Source organism: Eleutherodactylus coqui, chromosome 9, assembly GCF_035609145.1.
Source record: "Eleutherodactylus coqui strain aEleCoq1 chromosome 9, aEleCoq1.hap1, whole genome shotgun sequence".
In the NCBI taxonomy this organism is placed as follows: domain Eukaryota; kingdom Metazoa; phylum Chordata; class Amphibia; order Anura; family Eleutherodactylidae; genus Eleutherodactylus; species Eleutherodactylus coqui.
In genome coordinates this window covers 152,271,114-152,286,792 of record NC_089845.1, presented here as the reverse complement: position 1 = coordinate 152,286,792, position 15,679 = coordinate 152,271,114, and the positions used below count along the sequence as shown (strand labels likewise).

Below are 15,679 nucleotides of genomic sequence, written 5' to 3'. Positions count from 1 at the left end.
GTGTATAGGTGGACCCCTGTAACATTTCTGTAGCAAGAGTGTAGGCAACCCCTGAAACATTGGTGTACCAAGAGTATAGGCAGACAACTGAAAAAATTTGGTTACCAAGAGTGTAAAAATTAGTTAGATAACAGTATAGGCAAGGGCCTGAAAAATTGGTGCACCAAGAGTACAAGTGTACCCCTGAAAAATCGCTTAGCCACGAGGGCAGGTGAAACCCATAAACATTTTTTAAAGATACAGCTTGCTGTTGCTTAATTTGTAACAGAGCCTGGAGGCAGCCCTGTGAAAAAAATTGGTTTCTGTTAAAGTATAAATACTTTTGAAACTTTGAAAAATTGTAAAAAAAAACTTTTAAACAGAGCCTTTTGGGCCGCAGAAAAATTGGCAGTTCAGCGTGATGACATGATATTTTAGGAGGAGGAGTAGTAATATCCGAGAGTAATTGACAAAGCTAATTCCCCCCTTTTTGGGGTGATAGAGGATGCATTTTTCTCCTGTTGCAGCGAAAAGAATCATTAGGTTCTGCTTCTTTCCGCCGGTGGAGAAGAGAAGTCTGGGGAAATCCAGCCTTTGTTCATCTTTATGAGTGTAAGCATGTCGGCACTGGCAGTTGACATGCGGGTACGCTTATCCGTGAGGATTCCCCCAGCTGCACTAAACACCCTCTCTGACAAGACGCTAGCGGCAGGGCAAGCCAACACCTCCAGGGCGTACAGCGCAAGTTCGTACCACATGTCCAGCTTTGAAACCCAATAGTTGTATGGAGCAGAGGCATCATGGAGGACGGTGGTACGATCAGCTACGTAACATAGTAACATAGTATGTAAGGCCGAATGAAGACATTGTCCATCTAGTCCAGCCTGTCTATCCTACTGTGTTTATCCAGAGGAAGGCAAAAAACCCCAAGGCCAGAAGCCAATTAGCCCTTTTGGGGGAAAAATTCCTTCCCGACTCCCTAATGGCAATCAGACTAATCCCTGGATCAACCCCTAATAGTTCCTACCTGCTATTATACCAGGATTGACACTTAACCTAATATTTATATCCTGTAATATCCTTCTTCTCCAGAAAGACATCAAGTCCCCTTTTAAACTCCTCTATGGATTTTGCCAGCACCACTTCCTCCGGTAAAGAGTTCCACAGTTTCACTGCTCTTACAGTAAAGAACCCCTTTTTGTGTTGGTGATGAAACCTACTTTCCTCTAATCGTAGCGGATGTCCTCTTGTTACCGTCGTGGTCCTGGGTGTAAACAGATCGCGGGAGAGATCCTTGTGTTGTCCCCTCATGTACTTATACATGGTTATTTGGTCGCCTCTTAACCTTCTTTTTTCTGGAGTAAATAGTCCCAATTTGGATAGCCTCTCTGGGTATTCCAGTCCCGTCATTCCATGTATTAGTTTAGTTGCCCTTCTTTGAACCCCCTCAAGCACTGTGACATCTTTCCTGAGCACCGGTGTCCAGAATTGTACGCAGTATTCCATGTGAGGCCTGACAAGTGCCTTATATAATGGAAGGATAATGTTCTCGTCCTTCGCCCCTATACCTCTTTTAATGCACCCCAAGACTTTATTTGCCTTTGCAGCAGCTGACTGGCATTGGTTACTCCAGTTTAGTCTATTATCCACTAATACCCCCAGATCCTTTTCCATATCACTTTTCCCTAGTGGTACCCCATTAAGTGAATATTTGTGACATCCGTTTCTCCTGCCCATGTGCATAGTCTTACATTTTTCAACATTGAACTTCATTTGCCATTTTTCTGCCCAAGCCCCCAGCTTATCCAGGTCCGTTTGTAGCCGCACATTGTCCTCCGTTGCATTAATTATATTGTATAATTTTGTGTCATCTGCAAATATTGATATTTTGCTGTGCAGCCCCTCTATCAGGTCATTGATAAATATGTTGAACAGAGTGGGGCCTAGTACTGAACCCTGTGGCACCCCGCTAGCGACTGTGGTCCAATCAGAGTATGAGCCATTTATTACCACCCTCTGCTTTCTATCATTGAGCCAATTTTTTACCCACTTACACACGTTTTCGCCCAGTCCGAGCTGCCTCATTTTGTATATTAGCCTATTATGTGGCACGGTGTCAAAGGCTTTAGAGAAGTCCAGATATAAAAGATCAATAGATTCTCCCTGGTCCAGCTTAGAGCTTACTTCATCGTAGAAACTGATCAGATTTGTCTGACATGAGCGACCCTTCATGAATCCATGCTGGTGAGGAGTTATTCCCTTGTTCTCCTTGAGGTACTCATCGATGGCGTCTCTCAGAATCCCCTCGAAAATTTTTCCCGTTACTGAAGTGAGACTTACTGGCCTGTAGTTACCAGGCTCACTTTTGCTCCCTTTTTTGTAAATTGGAACCACGTTGGCAATGCGCCAGTCCAATGGTACTACTCCGGTCTTGATAGTGTCTAGAAATATTAGGTATAGCGGCCTAGCTATCTCGTCACTTAGTTCCTTTAGTATCCTTGGGTGTAATCCATCTGGGCCCGGCGATTTATCAATTTTAGTTTTCTTTAGACGCTTCCGCACCTCCTCCTGCGTTAGGTATGAGATATTTTGTGAGGGGTTCGTTTTATTCCCCTGCATCTCGTGTGGCATTTCCTTTTCTTTGGTGAATACACTTGAGAAGAAACTGTTTAGTAGATTTGCTTTCCCTTCGTCATCATCAATGATTTCTCCTGCATTGTTTTTTAAAGGGCCAGCGCTCTCCCTGCAAATCCTTTTGCTGTTAATGTAGTTGAAAAATAGCTTCGGGTTGTTTTTGCTCTCTTTTGCGATCCGTCTTTCTGCTTCCTCCTTGGCAGTTTTGATCGTATCTTTGCATATTTTGTTTTTTTCCCTGTATGATTTTAGCGCTTCTTCGCTGCCTTGTTGCTTTAGTAGTTTGAACGCTTTCTTCTTTTCGTTTATTGCCCCTCGTACCGTCTTGTCGAGCCACATTGGTTTCCTTTTAGCTGAGTTTCTTTTATTTTTAAAGGGAATGAACTGCTCACATGAGGCGATTAGGATCCTTTTGAACTTTTCCCATTTTTCCTCCGTACTGATATTTTTGAGGATGTTGTCCCAATTAATGTTACCGATAGTAGTTCTAAGCTCATCAAATTTTGCTTTACTAAAGTTTAGTTTCTTTGACACTCCCTGATAAGGCTTCTTATTGAATGACAGCTGGAAGTTGATTATATTGTGGTCGCTGTTCCCCAACTGCCCCTCAACCTGCACCCCCTTTATACGTTCCGGTTTGTTGGTTAGTACTAGGTCCAGAATGGCCCTCCCTCTTGTTGGTTCCTGCACAAGTTGGTTCAGGTAATTGTCTTTAATTACTCTCAAGAACTTATCAGCCCTGTGAGATTTGCAGGTTTCGTTCTCCCATGTTATATCTGGGTAATTAAAGTCCCCCGTGATAATTACTTTGTTTCGCTTTGACACCTCTTCTATCTGCCTTAGTAGTAAGTTTTCAGTTTCTTCTGTTGCTTTTGGTGGTCGATAGAAGACCCCTATCAGGATTTTGTTATTTTTTCCTCCCTGTATTTCTACCCACAGAGATTCCACCTGTTCGTCTCCTACCCCTATATCCTCCCGTAGCCTCGGCTTCAAGTTCGATTTGACGTACAGACATACCCCTCCCCCTTTCTGGTTCCTTCGGTCTCTTCTGAAGAGATTGTACCCCTGCAAATTCACCGCTCAATCGCACTTATCATCAAGCCATGTTTCAGTAATTCCGACTATATCATAGCTTTCATCAGTCATTCTCGCTTCAAGCTCACCCACTTTACCGATCAGACTTCGTGCATTCGTGGTCATACAATTTATATCATTTTTTTTGTTTTTTAAATTTGTTTTGTTGCTATTCGTACTTATGGCTGATCTATCAGTTCTAACTGTACTAACCCCACCCCCTGCTCGACCCCCATTCCCTTTGCTTGGACCCGGATCGCTAGTTACACTGGCTACCCCACTATTTCTCATTTTACCCTCCCCCCAGTCCCTAGTTTAAACACTCCTCCAGCCTTCTAGCCATCTTTTCCCCCAGCACAGCTGCACCCTCCCCATTAAGATGCAGCCCGTCCCTACGGTAGAGCCTGTAGCCGACAGCAAAGTCAGCCCAGTTCTCCAGGAACCCAAATCCCTCCTTCTTACACCAACTCCGGAGCCACTTGTTTACCTCCCTAAGATCCTGCTGCCTTTCTAGTGTGGCTTTAGGTACAGGTAGTATTTCCGAGAAAACTACCCTGGAGGTCCTTGCCCTGAGCTTGGACCCCAAGTCCCTGAAATCATTTTTGAGGGCCCTCCATTGACCTCTAACTTGTTCATTGGTGCCAACGTGCACCATGACTGCTGGATCCTCACCAGCCCCTCCCAGTAATCTGTCAATCCGATCCGCGATGTGTCGAACTCGAGCGCCAGGAAGACAACACACCGTTCGACGATCCCGGTCTTTATGGCAGATTGCCCTCTCTGTCCCCCTAATAATTGAGTCCCCCACCACTAGAACCTGTCTAGCCTGCCCTGCGCTCCCCGTCCACGTCTCACTGGAGCAGTCATCCCCCTGGCGTTCAGAGGGCGTGTCGTGCTGCAGTGGTGCTGGCTCTGTAATGGCATTGCCCTCATCTGCCAACGTTGCAGACATGTTGGGTTGTGCCAGTTCAGGACCAGCCTCCCTGGATCTATTCCCTCTACGCCTCCTTCTATCTGACACCCAGCTGACTGCCTGCTCCCCCTGCTCTTCCGTACTAACATCCGCCCCCGCCTCTACCCCAGCGAGTGTCTGCTCAGTGAGCACCAAACTCCTTTCCATGATGTCAATGGCTCTCAGTGTTGCCAGTTGCCCATTTAGATCCAGAATTTGGGCTTCTAAATGTTCGACGTGCACGCATCTTGCGCAACAGTATGCACCCTCGATCAGCTGATCAAGGACTGCATACATTGCACAAGTAGCACACTGGATGACATTGCCAGACATGGAGCTCATCCTAATGGGGATCTAGAATTTACTTGTGGAAGTAGTGAAGATAGACTTGTTCACACTCCGCTGACCCGCTGCCGCAACTGCTGACCCGCTGCCGCAACCCCTCACCCGCTGCCGCAACCCCTCACCCGCTGCCGCAACCCCTCACCCGCTGCCGCAACCACTCACCCGCTGCCGCAACCACTCACACGCTGCCGCTCTCGCGCAACCTCTTACCCGCTGACACTTATGCGCAACCAGTCACAAAAAATTTTTTTTTTTTTTATACCCCCCTCACAAACACTTAGACCCCCAGACACACACACACACGGAAGACACAACTAACCAGATACACAGAAGACACACACTTAGCTCACAAACACACACAGAAGATACTTATCAGCTCCTCCACTCCTCCTCTCCTCCTGGTGACGTCACCCGCTGTCCCGGCGGCCGCTCACTCTGCCCTCCTGTCTCAGCTGCTCCGCTGAACTCCTGGTAGCCTCTTGGCGCCGGCTGCTGCGCTCTGGTCTCACTGGTCTCTCTTGCCCCCGCACCTGCTTCGGCTGCCCCCCGCACCTGCTTCGGCTGCCCCCCGCACCTGCTTCGGCTGCTGAGCTGCTCCGCTGTCCCCTTCAGCTCCCCGCTCGTGCCTCCGTCTCGTGCCGCTGCTCCTGGCGTCTGACGTCACTCCCTCACCATCTTTTTACAGTGCTCCATCTGACTCAGCCTTGACTGGGGAGTGGTGGCACAGTCTTGCTGGGGAGCCATGAAGCTGGTAAAGGCCTTGGAGAGTGTTCCCCTGCCTGTGCTGGACATGCTGCCTGATCTCTGCTCCTCCCCTGCTACTTGGCCCTCGGGAACTCCTTCTGTCACTAGCGCTGTCAGATGGGAACTTTAGCATCACTTTTTCCACCAGGGCCCTGTGGTATTGCACCAATCTCGTACCCCTTTCCTCTTCGGGAATGGGAGTGGAAAGGTTCCCCTTATACCGTGCGTCTAGAAGAGTGTACACCCAGTAATCCGTGTTGGCCAGAATGCGTCTAACGCGAGGGTGATGGGAAAGGCAGCCTAACATGAAGTCAGTCATGTGTGCCAGGGTCCCAGTACGCAACACATCGCTGTCCTCACTAGGAAGATGACTTTCAGGATCCTCCTCCTCTTCAGCCCATACACGCTGAACAGATGAGAGGCAAGCAGCATGGGTACCCTCTGCAGTGTGGCCAGCTGTCTCTTCCCCCTTCTCCTCTTCCCCCTCCCCCTCCCCCTTCTCCTCCAAAATCTGCTGAGATATAGACATGAGGGTGGTCCAGCTATCAAGCGACATACTGTCATCCCCCGTCTCCTGCTCCAATCGCAAAGCGTTGGCCTTTATGCTTAGCAGCGAACTTCTCAGTAGGCAAAGCAGCGGGATGGTAACGCTAATGATGGACGCATCGCCGCTCACCATCTGGGTAGACTCCTCAAAGTTTCTGAGGAGCTGGCACATATCTGCCATCCATGCCCACTCAGTAAAGAATTGCATAGGTTGACTACCACTCCGCCACCCATGTTGTAGCTGGTATTCCACTATTGCTCTACGCTGCTCATACAGCCTGGCCAACATGTGCAGCATAGAATTCCAGAGTGTGGGCACGTCGCACAGCAGTCGGTGCTCTAGCAGCTGAAACAGACGTTGCAGGGTCCTCAGGGTGGCAACTTTCCCTATATAGGCAGCTCTGTCCCTAAACTCTGTGTAATACACTGCAGACTGAGAACGCTATAGCTGAAATGGCCTGCACAGTGCGAGATGCTTAAAAAAAATTGGTGCACTACTGCTCCAAGCCAGCCACAACTATAATGCACACGATGAGGAGTAGCATTAAGAAGGACCATTGGGGTTCTCGAAGACAGGATCCTACGCTAACACTATCCCTGCATAAGCAGCAGCACTTTCCCTAACCTCTGCCAGCATGCGTCTGAGGCGAGCCGCGGGAGGGACCAGTTTAAGTACTCGGCGGTCACCTGATCGGCCCAGCCACTCACTGCTGTTGGCGGGCAGAGGGCTGGCACGTCACAGCAGGAAGTGGTAATGCCTTCCCCGCATGTTTATTGGCTAGAAAATGGCGCTAAACATGCGGGGAAGGAAATGCAATTGACTCGAGTACCGCGTGGTGGTCGTCTCGAGTAACGAGCATCTCAAGTACCCTAATACTCGAACGAGCATCAAGCTTGGACGAGTGTGCTCGTTCATCTCTAAAGGTGACATGACAACATGACGTGTGGCAAAGGCATCCAACCTCCACCATATTATATCATTGCTCAGAGGCAGACTGATAAACCCCTTCAGGTAAATTAGCAAAAATCTATTTAGCAAACACAGAGTATAACAAAAAATTTATTGCAAAATTCTAACATCACAACAACGTTCTACATAATGTTCAGATCGAGATGATGGGAGAAGGAAAAGAACAGTAATTCTGGGGATGGTAACACAACTATAAAGCTTTTTGTGTGTGAAAAAAAAATGCTGGTATTGTTTTAGGTTTACTTACAATCATTTTCTCACCCTTCAATATTACACATTATGGGTAGGTTCACACTGCATTAAAGCTCCGCATGGGGTTCCGTTTGAATAACCAAATACGGTGTTTAACCCCTTAATGACATGGCCTATTTTGTATAAGGACATTTTTAGGGATTTTCATCTCCACTTTTGAAAAGCTATAACATTTTTATTTTTCTGTCAACATTGCTATATGGGGGCTTGTTTTTTGTGTGGTGGTCATTATGGATGTGATGATACCCTTTTTTTTTTATTTCAGTGGGGAAATGTGCCAAAAAAAGTTGTTTTTTTTACATGGGTTTTTGTTTAATATCTTTTTATTTTTTTATGTCCCTGTAGGGAAATTGAACCTGTGACGCCATGATAGCTTTGATAAATCACTGCAGTACTCCTGTACTGCAATGTATTATTACTACTCATAGCAATCACAGGCAATGGCAGATCCAGACGCCATTGACTGGCACTTGGGTGGCATGGCAACCCATCGGCCATCCGTAACTACATGATGGAAGGCTGATGACATCATGAAGAGAGCACCCTGGCTCTGTTAACATTTTACATGCCGCGATCAAGATTTATTGTGGCATGTAAAGGTTAAACAGTGGGGATTGGTATTCTCACCAATCTCCGTTGTCGTAATGGGAGGCTGGCTGTCAGTCACAGCCAGCTCCCACTCAACACAGAGCTATAATACAGTGTGACTCCAGCCTTAAATCATTCACTATATTCAAGTAAAAACTTACAGTAGCTCCATGTAAACGTATTTGCTTTTTTCTTTTAACAAGTGGATGTATCAATATCTGATCTTCAGCTGAACAATATAAAAAGATAAAAGTTAGGGAACTGAGCAAAAATCAAATTGACTTTCCAATAGCATATTAAAAGAGAAATCCACAGAAAAAAATGTCATACATTTATACAATGGGGATTATTTAATAATACTGTCTAAAAGTTAGACCATCAGGGATTGAACCTGGGACCTCCTGCACTCCAGTCACTAGCTCTTCCTGCTGAGCCATCCAGCCTTTCCACAGACCCCCTTCATGACTACTTGGCTTGTTCCCAAATCCTGCAGAATCAGCCTCCGTTTTTTCTTATTAGGCCGATTATAAAAGCCTGACCCTGCCACTGCACCAGTGCTTGATTATTGTGCCCTGATCAGGCTTCATTCCTGCCTATGCCTCCGCTATTTCAACAAGACCTCCCAATACCGACCTCTGGCTTCCTTCTTGATAAGGTTACCTGTCTCCTCCATTCGTACCGCGACAAGAGACCTCCTCATACTGACCTCTGGCTTCATTCCTGGCAACGCTACTCACCTCCTCCATTTGTATCGCAACACAAGACCTCCTAATACCGACCTCTGGCTTTTCTTGACCATTCTCCAGGCCTCCCGCTACTACACTCGTGGCTCCAAACCGAGAGCCAGAAACGCTACATAGGCAGTGAAACTTAGACTACACCATCATAAAATGTGCCAGATTTACCATAGTGGTTCTACTGAATGATAAATCTGTTGAATGTTAACACTGTCCAGTCTAAGGTTAGACCACCTATTAGTTGGCTTAGTTTCCTCCAAAAATTGTGCTAACATTTAGTCCATCTTCCCCTTTTTAAGCAACTTATACCAGAAATACATGCTTGGTCAGACCTGGTGTATATTTCTGAAAAGGCACATGGAGATGCTGGGGATGCGCATAATACATGAAAAAATGCAGGCCTCTTCATGTATAACGTTCACCAGTAAAAACTACTAAGCTCAGCATCAAAAATGCCGGTCATAGCAAATTTCTCCTATAGTCTCCAAGTTTGTGTTCCCAAAAGTCATGGTAGGGCTTCAACAGATTACATATTATATGGAACATGTTCCATATTACTAATGATGAGTTAAATCAAAGAACAACTCAGACTTCTCCACATTTGACTTTCAATGTGGGCTTCATTTGTGGCTCTGTAAACATTTAAGTGCTATTTCCCTTCTTACCAGAGTCAACCAAGAACATCAGGAGTGACAGATTCAACAATATCTCTGATTCGCTGTTTCAAGTGTTGAATGTGAACACTGTAGACAGTTTGCTTCAGGTGCCCACAGATATAAAAATCCAAGGTTTTCAAGTCCATTCTATTGTTCAGAAAACTATTTATATGTTGAGACAAATGCCAATTGTTTGTCTAAACATATAAATGGTTTTCTGAACAATAGCTATGTGTCCAAGCAAGATCAGCCTGAGAGCAGAGCACAAGATGCTGAGAGAAGTTTCCAAGAAAGCCAGAATCCATGCGATGTCCAGGTAATTTTCATCACTGTTGATGCTTATCATGGCAAAAAGACTGTGGAAATAAATATTACAATGGGATGTGGGGAGGAAAACCATTTCTAACCAGAAAGCAAAAATATGAGGACAAGACTACAATTTACCCATGAACTCGAGGTCACGAAGCAGACACCAGGACTTGTAGAACAATCTGCTATGGAAAGAAGAAGCAGCCAGTGTTATTGGGCTACCATTTTACCCTAAAAATCTCATGCTTAATAGGTAGTGTGGTGGTGGAAACGTTATGGTTGTGACTGCTTTACTGTATCAGAACCTGACAGCTTGTCAACAGAAGAATCCACTAAGAATTCTTCATTATACCAGGGAATGTTTGAAGATAATGTAACACCATGTGTCAGAAAGATTAAGGTTCAGCTCACAGTAGACCTTGCAGCATGGCAATAACCCTAGACATACAAGAAAATGCATCAAGGAATAACTCGCTAGAGAGAGGGGTTGGATGACAAAGCCATGTTTTGTACCAGCTCCTAGTTGTGGCTTACAAACACCAATGCAGAATACTAACCAAAATACGCGAGTGCGAATAAGGCTTATAATTAACGCCCGCTGCAGGTTGTTTGTGCTAAAGGTACAGCACCAGGTATTTGAGCCACAGAAGTAAATGGCAGATCAAAAAACTTTAACAAATGAAATGGTTCTTTCAGTTTAATCACTTTTATCTTTATACTGTATGAATGAAGATCAAATATTGATATGTCCACATATGTTTCAGTTTTCACAGCATATCCTTACCTTTTCTCTTTCTCACTTTAACTTCTCCTGCACTGTGGATAGAGTTGTGAATATGGTAACAAAAAGCGAGGTTCGTGGTAACAATTTAGCATCATTGCTATGATTATAAACAAAGCTCTTTTCTTCCTTAAATCCACCAACCCACCATAGTTTTCCTTGCTGGATCCCGCTCACCATTGACCTCTATATATAATAGAGGAAATATAATTTGTGTGTTTGGCAGATCTAGGCTAATTCTGCTTGAAAAGAACCTGAGGGGTTAAATAAAATCTGTTTTTGTTCTTATAGCATTTCCCACATTCCAGACAAATATATGGGTTTCTCCTCCACTGGGACTTCTCCGAAGAATTTAAAAAATTAATTTTACCGTAAAACATTTTCCATGTATAGAATATCAAAATAGCTTCTCCTGTGTGTGCCTTCTCTTGTGTCTAACAAGAGTCGATTTATCTGTAAAGCACTTCCCACAAAATGAACATAAATATGGTTTCTCTCCCGTGTGAATTCTCTCATGTATAACAAGTTTTGCTTTTGCTATAAAACATTTCCCACATTCTGAACACGAATATAGGTTCTCTCCTGTGTGAATTCTCCTATGTTTAACAAGATCTGATTTATGTGTAAAGCACTTTGCACATACTGAACATGAATACGGCTTCTCTTGTGTGTGAATTCTTTCATGTTTAACAAGATTTGATTTTTCTGTAAAGCTTTTCCCACACAGTGAACATGAATACGGCTTCTCCCCTGTGTGAATTCGCTCATGTTTAGCAAGATTTGGTTTGCTTGTAAAGCATTTCCCACATTCTGGACATGAAAATAGCTTCCCCTCTGTGTGAATTTTCTTATGTATTACAAGACTTGATTTATCTGTAAAGCCTTTCTCACATACTGAACATGAAAGTAGCTCTTCTTCTGTGTGAATTCTCTTATGTATAACAAGGCTTGTTCTGTATTTAAAGCATTTCCCACATACTGAACAGGAATGCAGTTTTTCCCCTGTGTGACTTTTCTCATGTATTACGAGATACGATTTATCTCTAAAACACTTTCCACATTCAGAACATGAAAATGGCTTCTCTCCTGTGTGAATTCTCAGATGTCTGAGAAGAGTTAATTTTCTGGTAAAACATTTTCCACATTCAGAACATGGAAATGGTCTCTCTCCTGTGTGAATTCTCTCATGCATAACCAGATTAATTTTTCTTGTAAAACATTTCCCACATTCTGAACATGAGTACGGCCTCTCTCCTATGTGAATTTTCTCATGTGTAATGCGCTGTGATATATATGTAAAACATTTCCCACATTCTGAACATGAGTACGGCTTCTCTCCTGTGCCACTTCTCTCATCTCCAACAGGGATTGATTCATCTATAAAACATTTCCCACACTCTGAACACGAGTACGCCTTCTCTTCTGTGTAAATTCCTCGGTGTTTAAAAAGGCCTGAGCTTTTGGTAAACTGTTCACCACATTGAACCCTTTCCATCCCTTCTTGACCAGCGCTTGTGGTAACAATCTGTGATTGGTCAGGAGAAGGTTCCTCATGATTAGGGGGATTATATGATAGATCTGTACTGTGATGTCCTGGATGTTCATTAACAGTAATTAGGTTTTCTCCTGAAGAGTGCTGCGGGATATCTTCATCTTGTACTTTATAACATAGTGATAACATGACGTTTCCCTCAGAGCTCTTACTGGAATTTTCTGTAAGGATTAAAAAGAATTTCATAGTTTGTTTTTTTTAAATGACAAAGACAAATGTATAACTTTCCTATTTAGGCTGCTAACACAAATGCAGTTTTTGGTGTAATTCTTTTTTAGCCAAAGGCTAATATGGATCCAGCTGGATAAGTGTAAGTCTTTCCTTGAGTCATAAGCTGTGCATGTTATATCCTTTATCAGTGTCTAGTTGAAAATGTTTGTGTACCTCTTGTAGCATTCCTGGCCTGACGACCCCACCCCGACAGTAATTCAGGGACCATAAAACTTTCACTCTGTTATCAGTGCCTAGACAAAAAAAAGTTTGTTTTCTGTTGCAGAATTCCTTTTATGTGCAAACCAATCACATCCATGTCTGTGCCTTGTTATAAGTATGTATGTTATAAGTGTGTATAAATATTCATGCCTCTTCGGATCTATTCCATTTTTAGCCTGACGAAGAACCCTGCGTTGGTTCGGAAGCTCACTGTAACATCATGTATTTTTGTTAGCCATTAAAAGGTCTCATATCTACAAGATTACTTGGTTTCTCTTGCAGGGAATAATCACATTTTGCTCTACTGGCTAACACGGTACCAAACATTTGTTTTCATTAAAAGCAGAAGAGAATAGTTGGAGATGAAATGTTTACCAAATTCAGAATTAGGAAGAAACGTTTTTCTTATCCATAAAAAAGGGCCTTAATTAAAGATTATTGGGAACATCCTGAGGGAATATCCTGAAAAGTGTCTCACAATTCCCGAAGAACTGAGAGGAAGGTTCTCCCTCTTCAACAAGAATCAGATTAATAACCAGATGGTAGTGGCAAAAGAAAAATTACAAATGAACAGGACTATCATTCTCTTCAAACATTCATTCCAGCTGAAAGAGCCGATGGCCAGAAAGACCGTTTTCACGCGTCAGTATTTTGGTAGCAGATAGTACACAGTTGTCTTGCAGCATCATTTGGGTTCCTGGGTTCAAAACACCCCTAGGACAACATCCTAATGGAGTTTGTATGTTTTCTCCGTGTTTGCGGGGATGTTTTGTGGAAACATACAGCGCTGTGGAATAAGTATGCACCATATAAATGTGTAAAATAAATAAGTAAATAGTTTCTTTATCTCTGGGAAATGTGGTGTCTACTTTTAGGAGGAAGGCTGGATCTAGCGTCCGGGCAACCCTGTTGTCAAAAACGTTCAAAAAAGGCCTCCAATAGATAAGGAAAGCCTGAATTTCCCCCACTGAGTGTAATGCGGTTATAGCTAAAAGTTTTCCAGAATAGGATCCTTATTTCTGAGGAGGCTCAAATGGAGAAAATATTAGGCTTGAAAGGGCTGAATTTAAGTCCCAAAAAAGGATTGTTGGTCTGATAGACCATCTGATTCCAGTCGCCTCTTTCATGACTCTTTTAACTCATTTACTAATCAGCTAGGACACATCTAAAATGTGTTACGGCTGACACCTCAAGGTACTACAACTTATACCATTCTCTAGACCTTCTTGAAGGAATTCTAGGATGAATGAGATATTAGGATATTCTGATCCATACCAGGAGGAAAATTTCACCCAGCAGGGAAGGCTGAAAAGTAATGTTTTTTAATAGAGTGAATCAATTTCGTTTAAGCAGAATAGGACTGTTAACAAGACTGTTGTCCATTCCCGACGGGTGTAATTTAGAACATCAGGGATTAATGGAAATGGAGGGAAGGCGTGACCAAACTTCATGTGCCAGTTCTGGAACTTGGCATCTACCCCTGAAGATTGATCTCTTGGATTCAGAGAGAAGAAAAGAGGAGTTTTCATGTTCTTCTTAGAAGCAAAGATGTCTACTTGGGGAAATTCCCCATTGAAATATTAACATCTAGAAGATCTTTTTCATTCAGAGTCCACTCTCCTAGCTCTATTTTCTGACAGCTCAGAAAATCCCCTGCAAAGTTCTCCAATCCATTTTTTAGTGAACCGAGATCGAATGATCTGAACCTTCTGGCCATTTAAAGATCTCTAAAACAAACTCCTGGAAGTGACCATATCTGGTTCCTCCCTGGTGGTAGAGAAAGGAGACAATTCTGATGCTGTTGGAGAGATTCTTTACATGATGATCCCTAATTTGAGCTCTCAATGTAATTTAAAGCTTCTCATTCTGCTCATAACTCTCCATAGTTTGATGTTGCAGATTTCTTAGGATTAGAGATCCTGGAGAGAGAATACTGTAAGATGACCACCCCAGCCTGTTTCACTTAAAGCTGTACATATAGATTTAACAATATGTATCCTCAGATATTGTTTGTTATCATCTTCAGGTTTGAAAAGTGCATTCTCACATGTCTATCTTTCTCCATCTGAAGCAATCAAGCTCTGGATCTCAGAATTAGAAGATGAGATTTGACTACTTATGGCCCTTGTTCTAGTGGACTACCACTACTGGCAGCTCGGACACTAGAAATTTCCTCCAAGGAGGACACATGTTCTACAGAGAGACCTGCAATCCTCTAAGAGAACCTGATCAATACCACACAGAGTGAATCATCGAATCTTAGAGTTGAAAGGGACCTCCAGGGTCATTGGGTCAAACTCCCTGCTAAATGCAGGATTCACTAAATAATCCCAGACAGATGTCTATCCAGCCTCTGTTTGAGCACTTCCATTGAAGAACTCACCACCTCCTGTGGCAATCTGTTCCACTCATTGATCACCCTCACTGTCAGAGTGGTTTCTTATAGGACTTCTTAGATCACATATTCCACATCTCCTGATCTTTTTCTTAGGATAAGATGTAGGTTTAGGAGGGGTCTATTTACTGGACTGGGTGATAACAGGGGCTCTGCAGACTCAAAGCAAGAAGCGGGCTCAGCATTCATGGTTGGAACATGCAGAGATCAGAAACAACTACAGACCCCAGATCACATGCCATCTGGTTAGGGCTAACCGCATTATCCACAAAGGACGCAGTAACCCTCCTCGATTCTGCCCACTCCCAACATCAGCATGCCGACAAACTCAGTGGTGTCTAGTCTAAGAAAAGGGACAGGATCCCTAAAGAAAACTATGCTTCAGAATGTCAGCTCCTGTAACTGACCAGCAATGGAAGTGGGCAACAGCAAGAGAATCTCCACCAAGAGAAGACTGGAGTGATCAGATGGGGCAGTAAGGAGACCCATCATAAACCCTATCACCGGTAAAACCATATGTCACACTGTAAGTCCTGTAGGTAAAATGTTGTCAATATCATACAAAGGAAGAGAGGCTGGGTAACAGGGGAGGCATCTGGCATCTGAAATTATCTGGGCACATGCACACCAGACTGCTCAGAGCAAATCAGTATATGGCAAGTGACTTTTAAAAAGTACTTTTCTACAAGCATGTGATGGTAAAGAGTTTCAATCACTGCCAACAGAAAAGGGG

At 43.7% G+C, this 15,679-nt stretch overlaps 2 protein-coding genes across 2 annotated transcripts in view; one reads left to right on the top strand and one right to left on the bottom strand.

The window, feature by feature from the left end:
• LOC136578536 (zinc finger protein 585A-like) overlaps positions 1-15,679 on the top strand; it is a 241,101-nt gene that overhangs the window by 48,461 nt on the left and 176,961 nt on the right. The gene's annotated exons all lie outside the window — the stretch shown is intronic.
• Positions 1-15,679, bottom strand: part of LOC136578554 (zinc finger protein 585A-like) — a 57,422-nt gene that overhangs the window by 29,470 nt on the left and 12,273 nt on the right. The window contains exon 11 of the mRNA XM_066578689.1: positions 10,975-12,280. Within this exon, the coding sequence (XP_066434786.1) occupies positions 10,975-12,280 (1,306 nt within the window). The remainder of the gene's footprint in view (positions 1-10,974; positions 12,281-15,679) is intronic.